We start from the raw sequence: 18836 nt of genomic DNA, 5'->3' as shown, positions 1-18836 counted from the left end.
ATGGCTCAGATTAATAAACACATTTACTCTTTCCAGTAATTCAATATTTTGCTTACTATGGTTTCTCTCCCTTTAAAAGCCAGAATGTTAGTTTTTGTTTCAGTATACTCATATTATACTTGGATGCAGTTTTATACAAATTGTGGACTAATCATTGCAGGTCATGTTCTGTAGGGGCAGTTAATGCAACAACAGATGTTCAGTACAGAGAAAAAGTAGCCAAAAGGATACTGGTGGGGAACGAAGTCACAGTCAAGGGAGTAATTTGTATGTGAGGGGGATCGGCCTTGCTTGTGCCAGAGTTCTAACCGCACCTATTGTTATTATACCACAAACATTTGGATAGAGATCACTGTAGATTTGACTGATAATGGAGACAAAGGATCAGAACTTTTCACTTGGAATTTCTGTCTTCAAGAAAAAATTACAAAATAACTTAACATCTGAAATAAACTTTGAATTTCTTTATGAAATAATATATTAAGTGTTACCAGTTACAATTTTTATTAAATGACTCATTTACAACATATTTCAGAGCCAGAGTCTCAGGAAATGCATTGTGAAATAAGTCATTTAATGAAAATTAAGACCGAGCAAGTGGGTGTGAGGTTTAGGTCATATAGCTATCAGCTTGCATTCGGGAGATAATGGGTTTGAACCCCACTGTCAGCAGCCCTAAAGATGGTTTCACACCAGGCAAATGCTGGGGCTGTACTTTAATTAAGGTCATGGTTGCTTCCTTCGCACTCCTAGCCCTTTAATTTCTCATCATCGCCATAAGACCTATCTGTGTTGGTGTGAAGTAGAGCAAATTGTACAAAAGAAAAAAGTTATTACTGGTAACAATTTATATTACAGTATTTCATAAAGAATGAATTCACAGTCATGGACAAGGCCTTCTTAAAAAAAACTGAATAATTGCACTTGGTATCTTTTTATAAACACGTCAATGTATGTTTTTTCCGACATAACTCTGTGACGCACGAGAGAAAACCGTCGCTGTATTACTGCTAGTTTTTGCCATCAAGAGCATACACAGAAGAGGATTTGGGAGGTTTATCCCCCCATGAAATGTCTGATTTATCATCCTTTCCCCTCTATTGGCATTTGTTTTCTTCTCAAACATTTTTTTGCTGCCTTCTTGACTGTTTAAAAACAAGGCAAACGCAGCTGAGCCAACATTAGACATGATCAGTGAGAACAGGACCGCTAAATTTGAGAAGGTCAGGCCGTTCAAGAGGGCAACTATTTAATAAATTTGAACTTCATTGGCAGTTTCCTCTATGTGACACATACATTTTACCTGGCACTTCTTTTCTTCTCAAACATAGTTTCTCAAGTTTTTGCTGCCCTCTTAACTGCTTGTGATGGTGACTCAATGAAGACAGACTGTCATTTTAAATTTCAGCACAGTGAATTCTTCCTCGTTTTTTAACTGTAACCCACTGCACGTTTTAGACTAAGAGGCCCAGAACCTCGCCATAATCACTTATTGTTTTAATTCCATCATGTCTCATTTGTTTTCATTCTTTTCTTCATTATGTTTTAACACATTATTTGGCATCATTTATGTAAAAAAACTTTAACCTTTTTTCACTGAAGATGGCTCAAACGAGTTGAAACATGTATGGCTATTATTATTCCATCTAATGATGGAGATGTGTCTGGATTGAATAAGAGGACATATTAAATTTGCTTTGTAAAGTGAAAACCATCAATACAGAATGATTCTAATATCTTGTAACTGAGCAACTTGAAAAATGTGTCTTACAAGTTGATTCTATCTGTTCCAGATTGCTCATTTTAAGATTCCAAAGTACATTTGGTTTGTAACTGATTTTCCCAAGACAGTTTCTGGAAAAATACAAAAGTTTAAGCTACAGGAGATGTTCCTTAGTAACAAAACTTCAAAAATCAAGAGCTTATGACTTCAGGCAAGTACCATAAATATTATGATAGAAACTCTTTCATTTTTTGAAAGTATCCAGAAAGTATTTTCCACTCACAACTACTGTTGCTGAAGCATTCTGATCATAACTTTGTTCATGTGTGATAAGTTTCTCCCTTAATTAGTTATCCACAGACAATATTTTTGAGACAATGAGTTTAATGGTTTGTGCAGCATGTTTTCTGAGTATTTATCCTGTTCAAATAAATAAAGTTGTCTTCTATCATCAAATGTGCTCTGTTGTCTATTTCTTGAATATGAGGAATATAAAACAAGCAGACATCGAGCATCAACTATGTGAGATGTATGAAGGAAATCTGGATGATTCAACACAAGGTAAAATGGGTTAGAAACTTCTATGAAGAATTTTTAAATTTGTATTCACATTGAGATGAAAAGTGATCAGCAATGATTTGGAGCATAAAGAAGAGGAGAAAACATGGATGACATTGTCTCTATCCCTAAATTTCCCATATGTTTCACAGCTACAACTTTCTATACAGCAGGGATACACAATTTAATGACCTATTTTGAAAAGTATCTTGTTAACTGTGAAAACTATGTAGGAAAGGGGTTCAAGCCAAAAAGAATCTAACACAATAAAATAATTTTATAATATATACTGGTACATCCAATGTACACTCTATGATTGAAATTATCTGGACCAGTAGCGTAGCCAGAATTTTATTTTGATAGGTGTCCAAACGTCCATAGTTTAGGTGGTGTAGAATACCGAAAAAGGAAATGGGTGTCCTTGGATCCAAGTAAGAGTTGTGGATTCGTGCGGATTCCGGAAGCTAATAGTTTCTTCTTCTTCTTCTTCTTCTTCTTCTTCTTCTTCTTCTTCTTCTTCTTCTTCTTCTTCTTCTTCTTCTTCTTCCCCCGCTTTTCCCACATCTGTGGGGTAGCGGGTGCGAACTGTGTCGCACATGTGGATTTGGCCCTGTTTTACGGCCGGATGTCCTTCCCGACGCCAACCCTATATAAAGGGATGTAATCAGTGTTGTGTGTTTCTTTGGTGGTTGGTAGCGTAGTATGTTGTCTGAATATGAATATGTTGGGACAAACACCTAGTCCCCAGCCAGAAGAATTAATCAGACGTGATTAAAATCCCCGACCCAGCCGGGAATCGAACCTGGGACCGTCTTAACCGAAGGCCTCAACACTGATCATTCAGCCAATGAGTCGGACTCCATACGCTAATATTAATGTACATTATATATAAAATGCTCAATAAAAGTACATTCGTTAAAACTCCTGGGGTGTCTGGACTTCTTGGATGACAAACCCCCCCCCCCCCCCTGTCCCCCGGCTACCACTGTTACTCCTATCCCAACATAACTGCAGTATTTCATATATTCCGAGTACAAGTGAAATGAATGCAAGAATAAACAGTTTGAGTAAGGATGCAATATTCTGGTTTAGAATAAATACGGTAAAGTTATTATAATGGTCATGTGATAAGCAATAAAGAAGTGACATTTTATACAAATAATGCGGCAAAAGTACACACACACACGCGTCGCATACAGGCTTCTCGTCCCTCTTGTCCGTGGCTAGATGATGAAGGCAAGAGAATGATGGCCCACCGTGACTCGTTATTTCGACATTATAAACAAACCCTAGATGACATAGACTTTGAATCTAACCGCATCTTAAGAAATCGCACAAAGCAGTTAATCAGAAATTTTTAAAATGTATATCTTTTTGGAATTTAGCTAACAACTTAAATTCTAATCGTGCACGGGACCAGCTTAGAGCTCTGGAAATAGGAAAACATCAATAGAGACAGACAACTGCTGACATTCCACTTGACAAACTGAACGATTACTTTAGTAGAATAAATAATCAACCTACCCAAATTAACTGCACCGACTCACCGCCCTCTCCTCCAGCCAATCCACCATTCACATTTCACAGTGTCACAGAAAATCAGGTTAAAAGGCTTTGTACTCGATTAAATCAAAGACTACAGGTGTGCATGATATTCCTATTACATTTATACATAACATTATGGGTGCTATCTCGCCTATGCTGACACACATACTGAACTACTGTTTACTAAACGGAACTTTCCCTACTGTCTGGAAAACAGCCAATATTGTATCGGTACCTAAGAGTTTAGACCCACAATCACACTTTGACTATCGTCCTATGTCCGTACTCCCTGCGCTTTCTAAAGACTTTGAATGTTTAGTATACGAGCAAGTTCTGGAATACCTAAATAAAAATGCTCTTTTGGACCCTTTACAATCTGGATTTGAGAAGGGTCACAGTACCGCGACAGCACTTTTGAAGGTTACTAAAGACATTAGAAACGCTATGGACAAACGACTGCTCACTATACATATCCTTCTTGACTTCAGTAGCGCCTTTGACACTATAGTAATTCCGACAATTATAAAGAAAATGGAACTGCTAAATTTCGACCTGACTGTGCTTAAGGTTTTTAGTTCTTATTTGAGTAACCGTCAACAGCGTGTAACAGTAAACAACAAGGCCTCTAAATGGAAAATGAAACTTAGTGTTGCCCCACAGGGCAGTATTCTACGGCCCCTAATTTTCTGTATTTTTATCAATGACATACCATCTGTGACAGGAAATAACACACATGACCTCTGTGCTGACGATCTTCATATATTGACACTGCAAGACAAGATATTAACAGGGATCTCCGACGACTCAGTGTACTGTATATGCACAACGAAGCTCTCTTATACTAAACTGGAAAAAAACTCGGACAATTATAATTCGATCACGAAAATTACTGAGCTGCTCGAACAATGTCGCAATCCCGCCTATCCTACTGAATTATTCCCTTCAGTAAAACGGTTTAAAATCCCGGCGTAATGATGAATGAAGCAGTTGATTGGTCTGATCACACGAAACAAATACATACAAAGTTTTTTGGAGTTCTTCACCCTCTTAAACGGCAGAGGGATGTATTTCCATTTGAGCTACAGGTCAAATGAATACAGACACTCATTCTCCCTATTTTTGATTATTGTGATGTTGTTTTACTTGACATGACGAGAGAAGAAATACTTAAACTTCAACGAGCACTGAATTCCTGCCTGCGATTTATTTACAATATTGGGTACGATGTTCATATCATCCCATACTATCAGGCCGTCTCATGGCTAATGTCTAATAACTACACACTTTAACGATGGTGATCAGAGTGGTAGCTGAAAGTCAGCCAATGTATATTTCTTCTAAATTCATCTTTTTATCATCATTTCACAACTTAAATACATGTTCTAGATTCATTCTTTCTATTTCACTGCACCGCACAAATAAAATTAATAGATAATTTGTGGTGACTGTCACCAGATTATGTAATTCCCTGCCAGTTCAGATCAGAGAAACTAGCTTTTTTAAATCGATTTAAGGTCACCTGCCGAGACTACCTGCTGAGGACAGCTGACTGAATGGTTGAAGTATGAATGTGTGCATTCCTGAGGATTAGCCATTTTTAACAGTTTTTAATATTAATTAGTTCTAATATTAATTTAGTAAGTAATATATTTAAATTTATTTTCAATTCTATTAATTTACGTAGTTTTAACTATTTTAAGTATCTCAGTATTTTATATAAGATTCTGATTAGTATGTGGTTAAGTGTACGAGAGGGCCTGGAGCCCTAACTTCGCCACTGTACTGAAAGCACTAATAAGTAAATAAATAAATAAATAAATAAATAAATAAATAAATAAATAATGTAAAGCGTATAGGTAGAGATATTTTGTTAGTTGGTAAAGAAAAATACGCGTTACAACATATGCTATGTAGGGTTTACCTTGTCCTATTAGTTTCCAACGCGGTTACGGCCAGGCAGCTGTGAGCTTGCATCCGGGAGATAGTGGATTCGAACCCCACTGTCGGCAGCCCTGAAAATGTTTTCCTGTGGTTTCCAATTTTCACACCAAGCAAATGCTGGAGCTGTACCTTTATTAAGACCATGGCCACTTCCTTCCCACTCCTAAGCCTTTCCTATCCCACCGTCACCATAAGACCTATCTGTGTCGGTGCGACGTAAAGTAAATTGTTAATTACTTTCCTCGCAAGCCTGGGATATAGAATATAGTAGTATAAAGTTAGAGTTTTGTGACGCTAATATTCGTATGTATAATTTTTATTAACGTGTCAGAAACCAACGACACTGAGCTGTTGCCATTTCAACACCGTTTTAAGGGTTACCGATCCAAGCCGGGATTTGAACCTGCGAACTCGGACTTAGAAGGACAGAGACACAACCGAGCCACATGAAAAGAAGGCGTTTGTGATTATTATAATAAATAGATGCAGTTAGTATTTTTACAAAGGTTTTATAAGGAGCATTTATTAAGTCGTACGCTTTCTTACTGTCCTAAATGCACGAGGCCAACAGAAGAACTAGCTGGAAGCTAAGGAGCCTTGCAGGGGTGTCGCTTCCTTCTCTGTTCACTTTTCCAAACCAAACTCCATGACGTAACAGCCCCGAAGCGCCATCGCCTACCAAGCGACGGCTGTTCAGTCCGGAGGCCTGCAGATTATGAGGTGTCGTGTGGTCAGCACGACGAATCCTTTCCACCGTTATTCTTGGCTTTCTATACCGGGACCGCCATCTCATCGTCAGATATCTCCTCAATTATAAACACATGGGCTGAGTGTACCTCGAACCAGCCCTCAGATCCAGGTAAAAGTCCTTGAGCTGGCCGGGAATCGAACCCGGGGCCTCCGGTAAGAGGCAGACACGCTATCCCTACACCGTGGGGGTGGCTGGTTACTTTTAGGTCTCCTTATTTTCGAATTTGACTTAAGGCATCCTGCATTCGATTCCCGGCATTGACAGAGTTAAGAAAGGCATGGGATGGGGAGGATACAACCTTGTTTTTGGGTGCAGTAGAGTTTTCCTTGAGTCTCCCGTAATCGAAATATGTACGGCCTGGAAGGTAGTCACCTTCACGGAGTGTAGTACCAAAGTGGTTCCTTTTTTAAGAAGACAAATTAAATAAAGATTCTACTTCCTCACAAACGAAGAACGATATCAATTTTACGAACAGTTTCAATAATGCAGCCGGTGTATGTTAAGAGTACAGAAGCTATGATTGTACATGGTAACAATCAAAACCAACAATATCTACTGAAGATCCATCACCGCACTCAGTAGGACCGGCTTTCTTTTTATATCCACCGGGCGAGTTGGCCGTGCGGTTAGGGGTGCACAGCTGTGTGCTTACATCCAGAAGATAGTGGGTTCAAACACCACTGTCGGCAGCCCTAAAGATGGTTTTCTGTGGTTTCCCATTTTCACACCAGGCAAATGCTGGGGCTGTACCTTACTTAAGGCCAAAGCCGCTTCTTCCCACTCTCAGCCCTTTACTTTCCCATCGTCGCCATAAGACCTACGGTGCATCGTAAAGCAAATTCTAAATAAAAAATTTAAAAAATATTTTCACAGCCCCTTCCAAGGAAAAGTATTATCCACACTACTGGCCTGGACTTACCCACTGAAATTATTTTGCATTCATTCACCATTGAAGGTACAAGGTAAGTCCTAAGAATGGTTGGATACTCAAAATACAACACCATAAATGATGCGGTTCTGGCTCAAAAGTGTAAGGAAACGTAAGGGACGGGATCTAGTGTTTTAAGTAGAATCCGTATCAATAGAACGTGACTTCCCATTTTAAAAATGTTTCATGTATCGACTGCGATTCAAGCCTGGGCCGTCCTGATGAAAAGATAGAACCATTGGAACTCAGTTATCACGCCCGCCAATTACAAAATAGTTACCCGCACTTTTGATGGTGCCATTTGAGGTTCCAATCAGTCCCCGGGCATTTGACAAAATATATAGGCCTACCTATCGAACTTAGGCACAACTCCGCGATTGTCTTGCTATTTTAAAAGTAAAAAAACTTTTTCATAACTCACCGAGGATGCACATAGTTTTGGCTTCTCAGTGAAAAAACGGTCCCTCTTCAAAAAAGGTTACTTATATGGCACAAAATGAGGAACTAACGTGCAGCTCACAATCCTGTCACAGTCTTCCCAACGCTGCAACTTAAACACAGCACATCTCTCAAACACGGTACAACCCGAAGATCCCTAGGATATTGTTGTTTCCTGGAACAGATATGCAAAAGCAGACACGATGTTGTAAGCCTGCAACTGTTTCTGGATGTGGCACCCCGTTATCTCGGTGGTCACGTTCCGGTCCCCTACTGAGTAATCCCCTGATAATTGCCCCTTTCTTCATGTCTTGACATTTGTCAACACACGGTTACATTCTCAATACTGAGGCCTCTACAGGGAAATATCCCCGCGCATCAAAATCCTAAGTGTCTTCCTTTCATTCAAGCAGTACAAATATGGAGAATTATGTATGGCCCTATTAAGCCCTGCTAGTAGATTCTTGTCGCTACATCAACTTAACATTTCGGCGTACGTTTTTAAGTTGTTCGTACCGTACGTAAAACAACGGCTGATCTTCACTCTAGTTTCAGGAAATATTTTTGGGGCAGGGCCCCCCTCTTGGCTACGCCAGTTATCTGGACACCTCCTTGAAACTGTCCTCTAAGTATTCCTTGGATATACTGCCCATTAGTGGGTATGAGGTGGCCAACCTTTGGCCTTTATTACACCTCAAACTCTGCAAGGGAGACCATCGGCTAAGTGTCAGAACCTTTCCGAGGGAATGGCAGACTGTAGCAAGTGTAATTAATGATGTGGGTCGTCAGGGTCTGGAACGAAATCACTATTCTAGTTCATTCTAGAAGTGTTCGATAGGAATGAGGCCGGGGCTCTGGGCTGGCTAGTTCATTTCCAGATCTTTATTGTCCCCAAACAGACCCCGCTTTATGGCAGGGAGCATTATCATGCTGAAACACATCTCCGAACTGCTCTTTTACCCTAGACAATACCAAACTGGTCTAAACGACTATATAATTCCATGAGAGGACCAAGTTCCTTCCATGAGAAGTACTCCTCACACCCACCCCACTTCTGCATTGTGGGCATTGTTCAGGTTGGCATGTATTGTCCACCTTGGCATTCGCTACAACCAAATCCTCCCATCTTACTGACACTTGGTATAGCATGATTCATCATTCCAAATCATGCATCTCCAGCTGTCAACAGACCAGTGGCAATGCTCTTTGCACTACTGAACACAGCGTTTGGCGTTCACCAGCGAAAGTGCAGAATATCAGTATTCACATCGTCTGGCACACAGTTAGAGTGCTAACTTTGCGAAGTGGCTTTGTGGAATTCACAGGTGATAGTATCACATATTGTCATGCAATTTTCTCATACCACTGTCTTCAATTCTCAGTCAGTCAACACATGTCACCTACCTGTTCGTGGTTTTGTTGTGGTTGTGTAATCCCTTTTCTACATCATAACCATGCCTCCAATAGGTAGGGGACAATAACCTAGCTGTTAGGCCCCTTTAAACAACAAACATCATCATCATCATCATCATCATCATCATCATCATCATCATCATCATCATCATCATCATCATCATCATCCCCCAATAGGCAATTTGGGTAACTTGAAAAGGGTGGAAATGGCTCTGACTGGTAACCAATAATCATTCCACAATCGGCCTCTAAACTCCCTTGCTCCATCGATTCTGCAAGTGTCTCATAGCACTGAATAACATCAAACCCTCGGCTGTCTTTTATAGCGATTGTAGTGACGTCTAGGCTCTAATTTTCGTATGTAGAGGGATGTCTGGATACTTTCAATGATATAGAGAGTGTGTATTTTTGTTATTTTAACAGCTAATCTTTCTTTATGGATATGCCTTATGTTTAAACTAAATCAGTATGATGAAAACTGAAAATCAATTGAGTGAATGTCTTTATATATATATATATATTATTTTTTTTTTTCAGCAGAACACTTAGAATGGCTCACTTTAAATAGTGCATCTGTATGGTACAAACTGCATGAAAAGAAACTGCCAAGAAAACCAAAGATTCACGTGTACCTACATAAAAAAAAAAAAAAAAAAAAAAAACTGTGAATGACAACATGGCAAATTACAGTAAAATGAAATAGAAAGTATTGCAGTTGTTACAAATGTGTGATGTTATATGTAACCATATATACATTTTGAGAAGCTGGAAGGAGACTGACCTAAGTAATCATTCAGAAATACAGGAACAAATGGTGGTTCTGTAGAATGGCTCAGTCTCTTTGTGTTTGCATCTATGCAACCAAGTATAGTTGAACACCAATAGTCCAAGGTAATGTGGACAAACACTACCATATCTTAGTTAACTGAAAGCTCAGATAATGATCATGATTATTGCTATTTTAGATAAAACTTTTGGGTATCGAAGGATTTTGTCAATTACTACATTACAGTTTTGTTTTTGAGCCTCTTTTCTTTATTGTTGCAAAGAGTGAAGAGAGCTAGATAATTTGTCATTTCTTTTTAAAGCCACTCCAAAAAACATTAGGGTATTATACTAATGTTGTTATCACATAAATGCAAAACTATTTAAGTTCATTAGTACTATCAGCAAAGTATAATATGACCTCAAACTAAAATCTGTTCAATCTCAATAGGGATGGAGACATTTGAGAGTGTTTAAATGTGACAGCTTTATATTGCTGGCTTCCAGCTCATTAAAGAATTCCAGTGGGAGGATATTCAAACACCCAAGCATTTCTCAAAAATCTGTAGCAAAGAAAGGACTGAATCAATCTCTGGTAACAAACTTGACATGAGTCTTACCACACGAAAAGCCATGTCTCTACCTCTGAACGTGTTCTGTTTGTTTCCCTTCACACAAGTTAGCACTTTGCATTGCAGTTTTCAATGGAGAGGGCTCTTGCAAAGTATGATCATGTTCAGAAGTTCCCACTCCTCTTTACAGGTTGCCCATAGGTAGTCTGTAATACAATTTTCTACTGCACAAAATCCATGGGAAGGAATCAAGAGGTTTCACTGGAATGTCACCTAAAAGACCAGCATATATTCGAGTAGAGGCCTTATCTTGATGCATCCAGAGTTGGTTTGTGTCTGAGAACCAGGATCTCAGTGTGATAATCTGGGGTCAGAATTTTCATCTTGATAATATAGGAAAGTGATTTTATTATTTTTAGCTTCAAAACAAATAGTCAGTTTCCCATTGTAACAGCAATCCCTTTGAGAAACAAAACAATCCACCCCTTGCTTAAGCTTCATTTAATGTGACCATAAATTTTCATTTTTCTCATACCAGGTGATTTTCATAGAGTTTATGGCTGTTTATGCAACATTCTGAAATGTGGCAAGGCAATCATATATGAGCTTGACTCTTTTGAAATTTTTCCTTGTTCAAATCCTTGTTTGTAATGGTATGGCTAGTTTTGGGGGATATTCCTAATTTACCAGCAATGACTCTTTGTGTGACCGGGTTACTGTCGGAGACAAGGGCAATGACCTTTCTTATTATATCAGGGGTATGACTAGTAGCAGGTCATGGGTTTACTTGTATGCTTTCACCTTTGGAATGTTTCGCCATGAGCCTCAACACTGACTTAGTTCCTTTCTTCAGTACCACAAAATTTTGCTTCTCGCACATTTCAGTAATATCAGAACAACTATACTTTGTATTGGAAAGGGCAGTGAAGAAGCCTTCCCAAAGTGGTGCAGTTTTCTTAGGCATTATGAGAGCAATACACCACCTGCTACTGCTATGGAGATTAAAAGCAGACTGGTTTGTTCACCTCCAGGAACCCTGAACTTGGCACTCACATGGCAGTGCCACAATCACATTCCAAACTTATTACCAGAGATTGGGAACGACCCTCCCTAGGATGTTACAACAAACAGACAGACAAAAATATTCCTGATCCAACTTTAGACTTTATATTATACTTAATGCAAGATAAATATGAAGTATGAGTCAAATATTTTATGTGGAAATTGTAATTGTACTTCAATAATCTTCTTTGTCAGTGAATCTATATTTATTTGTTCAGAACAACCCAGCATTGATGAGAAAGCTTACAAATTGTAAATATAAAAATATATTATACCTACTTACAGATTCACCTTGGATTATATGGAGTCTCGGTCAATTGGGATTGCACTGTACTGGTACTTGAAATGGTGGCAAGGGAGATTAAAGGCTGGATTGTACAGATTATCATATTGTATCCTTGTTTCAGTAATCTAGCAATTGCTCAGCATCATTTTACAGGTCTGCATTGGGTGATCTGATTACATGTAAAAAAAAAAAAAGTAATATAATTTTTTTTTTTTTTACAAATCTACAGTACTTTTAGGCTCCTCTTTAATATGTCTGAAGATAATAAAAAACAACTAATAACATGTTTTAAAGTGGCAATCCATAAGTTTCATTCTGAACTAATACATTCAGTGGGGCCGATGACCTCGATGTTAGGCCCCTTTAAACAACAAGCATCATCATCATCAATACATTCAGTGCCAAACAAAAAATAGTGAAATTTTCCTCTGTGGACCAAAAATACATTTTTACTCTCTGACATTTCAGTAGCAATATTCCAAAGGTGGTAGTGATTATTGTTTTAAGGGTAAGTATAACTAGACGTCCACCTCAGTTGAGTATACTGAGCGCTACCAAGGCTATCAGTGAAGCCCAAATCTCAATTGAGAATGATGGAAGTCTAAAGCACATTATAATGTAAGCGTCTGAAACATTGTTCCATTTACAAAACTTGAAAGCAGTGAGAAATAACGTCCCACATATTTCTGAGAGCAAGGCATCGGAGACCAATACTGCAGCCTAGACTCTTGCCCCTCTCCGCTCGACTCGCCACACGTGTGTTGCTGGATATCAGATAGGAGCGGGGACCGGCGGAGGATAGGTGTGCTAGGCTTCGGTCCGTCAGATCGCTACTGCTAACTATCAACCATGCATTACTCACCGTATATACTTCCTCACCTCATACTTCTGACTTAATGATATAGATAAGAGAGTGTGGGTATTCCTCAGTCCCGTTTACTTCTACATACTTGTAGGAAGAGACTGTGGGGCTACTGTTAGAGGAGCAATATAGTTTTATTTTTATTGGTAGATTAGCTAAAATGAAATGCCATCTTTCAGGTTTAGTGTTTTCTCTTGTTGGTTGGAATCGAACCCGTGATCATGGGTCAGGCACCACCACTGATCTCGCGAGGAAGCTAATTAACCAGTGAACGATGGGTATGACTGCTGTAAAATAATAATAATAATAATAATAATAATAATAATAATAATAATAATAATAATAATAATAATAATAATAATAATAATAATAATACATGGCGTCTATATAGACTTGGTGTTGGCCTAATGATGATAAAATGAATGGTGAAGTCGTCATAAACACCCAGTTTCCAAGCCAGGGGAATTAACAGTATGAGGGGTTTGATTCTGGACACTGCACTGGGGCCATCGGACCAAAGGCAAACGTTCTATCCATTTAGCCACAAAGCCGGACTTTCATTTGCTAAACCTCTGGCTACCATCTCCACTGATCAGGTTTGAGCATTGGCAGTAGCAGAGGCCGGTACAGTAGCCTGTAAAGCAGCCTTGACAACACAGTAGGCTTCTCCGTTGGCTACTGGCTGCAGCTCTAAATGCTGAAGGCTTGACGTTCACTAAACTAACCATCAAAAAGAGGTAAACTAAGTCTAGTGGTAGCCCATGTTTTAATCCCAGCATACGCCACTGGTCCACCTCCGTAATGTAACGGTCAGTGGTAATAGCTGCTGTCCTCAGAGAAGTAGTGGTGATTGGGATGTGGCAGGGAGCAAAAAATGTACAGACAACAAAACGTAACCGTTACAAGTGATCAGCTTTAACACCTTCATTTCAAGTAATACTAATCCCGTATTGACTATAATTGAGTGGTCCGCCTATGGTGGACCACTCAATTATAATATTTAAGTTTATCTTGAATATTCATTGATTAAAACGTAACCGGGTTTGTGGGATATAGCAGGCTGGGGGTGGGGGGATGGGGTATATACATCAAAACGGAAAAAAAAAAAAAAAAAAAGCTACAAAATGGTAAGTTCTTTGATACCATCTGAGCAAATTTCGGCAGAGAGGTAAGGAAGGGTTGACAGTTTATCAACTTAAGTGAGGTAATAATAGTTTTTGAGATTTTGTTTCAATACTATACAATCAGATTTTCACCAAAGGAACAATATCATACATGTATTACAATTAAATAGAAGTACGGCGAGGTTATACATTTAAAATCATTTAGTATTTTCTAAACATTAAGAAATTGCCAGACTGACGAATGCATGCGACAATCGAATGAATCATACCTCAGTGTCCGTGACCTTGGGAAAAAACGTATACCCCTGCTACCCTTCCTCACAGCACATGCAAAGTCTGCACTACTTGCTTTGGCGCTATACAAATCGGTTAACCGCAATGAACAACATTTTGTGTGTATTTCTGTTAAAATTTTTGTTAATAATTAAAGAAAATAAAGGAAAGAATTATCCAATAAAACAAAACGGCTTGTACAAATTGCTTTTTTTAATAATCACTACAATTCCTACATTTAGCTGGCTGAAATGGAATTAAAATGTAATATTTTCTTCACAAAATGTGTGGGGAGTGGGGTGGGGTGCAATCGCTACTGCCTCAGAGGCCTGGGTTCAATTGCAAGTATTGCCAGAAATTAAAGAAAGCCAGGAGAGATGGTATGTAGTTAAAAATGGTACATACAGCTTACCTCCACTGAGAATGTGCCTGAAAAGAGCTGCACCATCTCAGGACAAAGACACAAATTTATTTTTATAACTAGGCAAGATAGAAGATAAAGAAAACTACACTCTAAGTCCTGTAAACCTTAAACCATCAGATGCCAGAAAAGAACTTGCTAAGACAACTAATGCCAAGCTAGACGGGCAGCAGATAATGAAATGCAATGTGGTCAGCTTTACAATATTCTCACCCGTATTGTATGGCTTTCATGACCAGGTCCGTTGCCTTTCAAATCAGACAGGTCCTCCAGCCCTCGGTACAGAAATAGAATTCTTGGACTGGCTGAGAGTCAAACCCAAGGCATCTGGGTAAGAGGCAGACATGTTACCCCTACAACATGAGGCTGGCAAAATTGATTAAAAACCAGTAAAATAATTACATGTATTATGGGAGCCCATCATCTACAAGAAGAGAACTGAGTATTAAAGTATAATAGCTCAACAGTTGTCTATATAAACTGGATTGTGTTGTTTTGTTGTTTGAGTCATCAGTACATAAACCGGTTTGAAGCAGATTTCCTGTGCTAACCTTTTCATTGCTACGTAACTACAACATCCTGCATCTGCTCTAATCTGATTGTCATATTCATAGTTTGGTCTACCCCTACCATTCTTACTGCCTGCACTTCCCTTAAAAACCAACTGAACAAGTCCTGGGTGTCTTAAGAAGCATGCTATCATTCTATCCCTTTTTCTCATCAAATTAAGCCAAATCAGTCTCCTCTCACCAATTCAATTCAGTATCTCTTCATTCATGATTTGATCTACCCATTTCAGTTTCAGCATTCTTCTGTAACACCAAATTTCAAAAGCTTCCTTTTTTTTTTTTCTGAGCTAGTTATTGTCTATCTTTCACTTCCATCCAATACCATGCTCAGATGAAAGTCTTCAAAAACATTTTTCTAATCCCTGTTTGAAGTGAACAAATTTCTTTTCTTTAGAAAGCCCTTCCTTGCTTGTGCTAGTCTGCATTTTATATCCTCTTTACTTCTGTTATCGTTAGTTATATTACTATCCAATTAATAACATTCATCTACTTCCTTTAAGATTTAATTTCCTAATCTAATATTTCATGCATCACGTGACTTTGTCTGACTGCACTCCATAGTTTTGTTTTGGACTTATTTATTTTCATCTTGTACTCCTTCCCCAGGACTCTGCCCATACCATTCAGCAATTTCTCCAGATTTTCTGTAGACTCATATAAAATAACAATATAATTTGCAAATCTTGAAGTTTTGACTTCCTCTCCTTGCATTGTGATTCACTTTCCAAATTCCTCTTTGATGTTCTTTACTGCCTGTTCTATATAAACATTGAAAAGAAGAGGGGGGAGAGAGACAAACTGAAGCCTTGCCTCACTCCTTTCTGGATTGCTGCTTCTTTTTTTAAAGCCTTTGATTCGTATTGTACAGATTGTAATTTAACTTTAAACATTTCCCCAACCACAACACAAAGGAAATTTCTTCCTGCGTTTAAAACACCTGTCCAGAATTGTAGCATTTGTTTTGAAAGTATACAAACACAAATTAATAATAATAATAATAATAATAATAATAATAATAATAATAATAATAATAATAATAATAATAATAATAATGTGAATAAAACCACAGAATAATAAATAATAATAATGCAAAAATAAAAATAAAATTGAATATTGACATAAAATGTGAATAAAGAAATAGTAACTAATATAGAGATACTTAATAATATGAATAAGGAAATAGTAAAATTACGCAGTGGCGGAGAATTCACATCAGAACATGGAAACGTGGCGAGTATCTTTCAATACGCAATATTAAATTAAATACAAGGGAACACTTATAGGCCTAAAAATGACAACTAAGAGAGGAGAGTGGAAGGTGCTGGAAGCCCTATGAGGTCCATGGGAACGTATGAAGTTACAGGGGAGAAATCTGCATTTTATATCCTCTTTACTTCTGCTATCGTTAGTTGTATTACTATCCAATTAATAACATTCATCTACTTCCTTTAAGATTTAATTTCCTAGTCTAATATTTCATGCATCACATGACTATGTCTGACTGCACTCCATTAGTTTTCTTTTGGACTTAATTATTTTCATCTTGTACTCCTTCCCCAGGACTCTGTCCACACCATTCAGCAATTACTCCAGATTTTCTGTAGACTCTGTAACAGTTCAAATCCCGTTACAAGGTGATATCTGTATTATTATTATTATTATTATTATTATTATTATTATTATTATTATTATTATTATTATTTCCATAGTATTATTATTTTATTTGTGAGATTACTATTATTGTAATATAATTATTATTCAATTCGATTCTGCAGTGCTTGTCGCTTGCGTGATTGTAGTTAACTGTATGCATATATACGTGTGTGTAGATTAACATTAGAAACACAAACAGTAAAGAGTTGCTGTATGTCAGATGTGGATATGACATAGCTACATTGTGCAATACTGCTGGCGTTAATGCAGAGTCATCGCTACATCATTGCTACGTCATTGTGCTCATTTAGCGGTGTGCTCACTGCTGGGAGAGACCTACTGGGAGTCCTAGGCTATTTCACCATTGTATGTAATATCTGTCGCGAGGTGGGAGTAGATTATTGTTATTTCTGGAGGTTATGTAGGTGCGTCAGCCTAACGTCTATATAAGGTGGCTGCATATTGTAGCATCAGTCACTATTCTACTGGAAGGAGAGGCACAGTTGGCCATTAAGTGAACGAAGCTGGAGTGGCCTCAGTCAGTCAACGGGAGTCATTAGTTAAACGGAAGGTGAAGAGAGAAGAAGTGGATGGTGAACTGATGGAGTCATAGAAGGACACACTTACAAAGAAGTCATACCACACAGACTTACAAAGAGGTCATATGATATGGAGAAGAAGCAGTCACATGGATACATCACCAAATTAGGCGTGACACATCTACAGTAAACACCAGATCTAAGGACTGTTTCACAGTGAAGTGAAACAGTGAGGGATATATTTTGTATAAATTGTTAAATGTCTGGTCAAGAAGAATTTAAATTCATGCCTAGTTTCTTTCAGTTGCAATGTCATAAGTTCATATTCTCATCTGTTTTATTGCAAAAAGACTTACTATTTTTTATATACAATTTCAAGAATATATTTTGTTGTATCAAATTAATCTTTCGTTTAATTTAAACAGTAAAATTTCTTAACCTCAAATTTAATGGGGAAACTGAACGCCAATCTCCTTTTCCCAGAACTTATATGGTATGTTGTCAAAAGTAAGTTTATTACCCCACACCCTGTTAGTTTTTAGTATTAAATATCTCAACTCATATAAAATAACAATATAATTTGGAAATCTTGAAATTTTGACTTCCTCTCCTTGCATTGTGATTCCCTTTCCAAATTCCTCTTTGATTTTCTTTACATGTTCTATATAAACATTGAAAAGAAGAGGAGGGGGGGAGAGAGAGAGACAAACTACAGCCTTGCCTCACTCCTTTCTGGAATACTGCTTCTTTTTAAAGCCTTTGAATCTTATTGTACACATTGTAATTTAACTTTAAACATTTCCCCAACCACAACACAAAGGAAATTTCTTCCTACAATTAAAACACCTGTCCAGAATTTCTAGCCAAATCTTCCAGCATGGTAACTCAACAATAACTTCTTGGAGGCTGCGGCTAACAGTAGCAGATCCTCATGGTGAACTGTAATACTATTTCTGGTTAGAGGGTGGTTGTAGACGGAAAGCCACATACGCTACGACTCCTCGCTTATGCATAAACCATGACATCATCTGCAAGCATATAGTCTTCAAGATCATAGCACAAAAAACAGTATGCTCCCTGCATTTTCAGTCAAAACGAACAGCTATCAGTATAATGGAGCTTCGATATTAGTAGAATGCTTTTGATCGATTGATGAAATCAGGCTGAAAGAAGGGAACAATTTTGAATTACCCATGAATGCGTGAATATGCATGAGAATAGGGTGGGGTTTTTTTTTTTTTTTTTTGCTTTACGTCACACCGACACAGATAGGTCTTATGGCGATGATGGGAGAGGAGAGGCCTAGGAATGGGAAGGAAGCGCCGTGGCCTTAATTAAGGTACAGCCCCAGCATTTGCCTGGTGTGAAAATGGGAAGCCACGGAAAACCATCTTCAGGGCTGCCGACAGTGGG

The 18836-nt window shown here is 38.1% G+C and overlaps 1 protein-coding gene across 1 annotated transcript in view; it reads left to right on the top strand.

Moving 5' to 3' along the window:
- The window catches only part of LOC136880889 (medium-chain acyl-CoA ligase ACSF2, mitochondrial), a 196648-nt gene that overhangs the window by 54198 nt on the left and 123614 nt on the right, over window positions 1–18836 (top strand). Inside the window, exon 11 of the mRNA XM_068229164.1 lies at window positions 1794–1923. Coding sequence (XP_068085265.1) covers window positions 1794–1923 — 130 coding nt within the window. The remainder of the gene's footprint in view (window positions 1–1793; window positions 1924–18836) is intronic.

The sequence above is a fragment of the Anabrus simplex genome, chromosome 9, assembly GCF_040414725.1.
Source record: "Anabrus simplex isolate iqAnaSimp1 chromosome 9, ASM4041472v1, whole genome shotgun sequence".
In the NCBI taxonomy this organism is placed as follows: Eukaryota; Metazoa; Arthropoda; class Insecta; order Orthoptera; family Tettigoniidae; genus Anabrus; species Anabrus simplex.
This window is presented reverse-complemented; position numbering and strand designations above follow the sequence as displayed.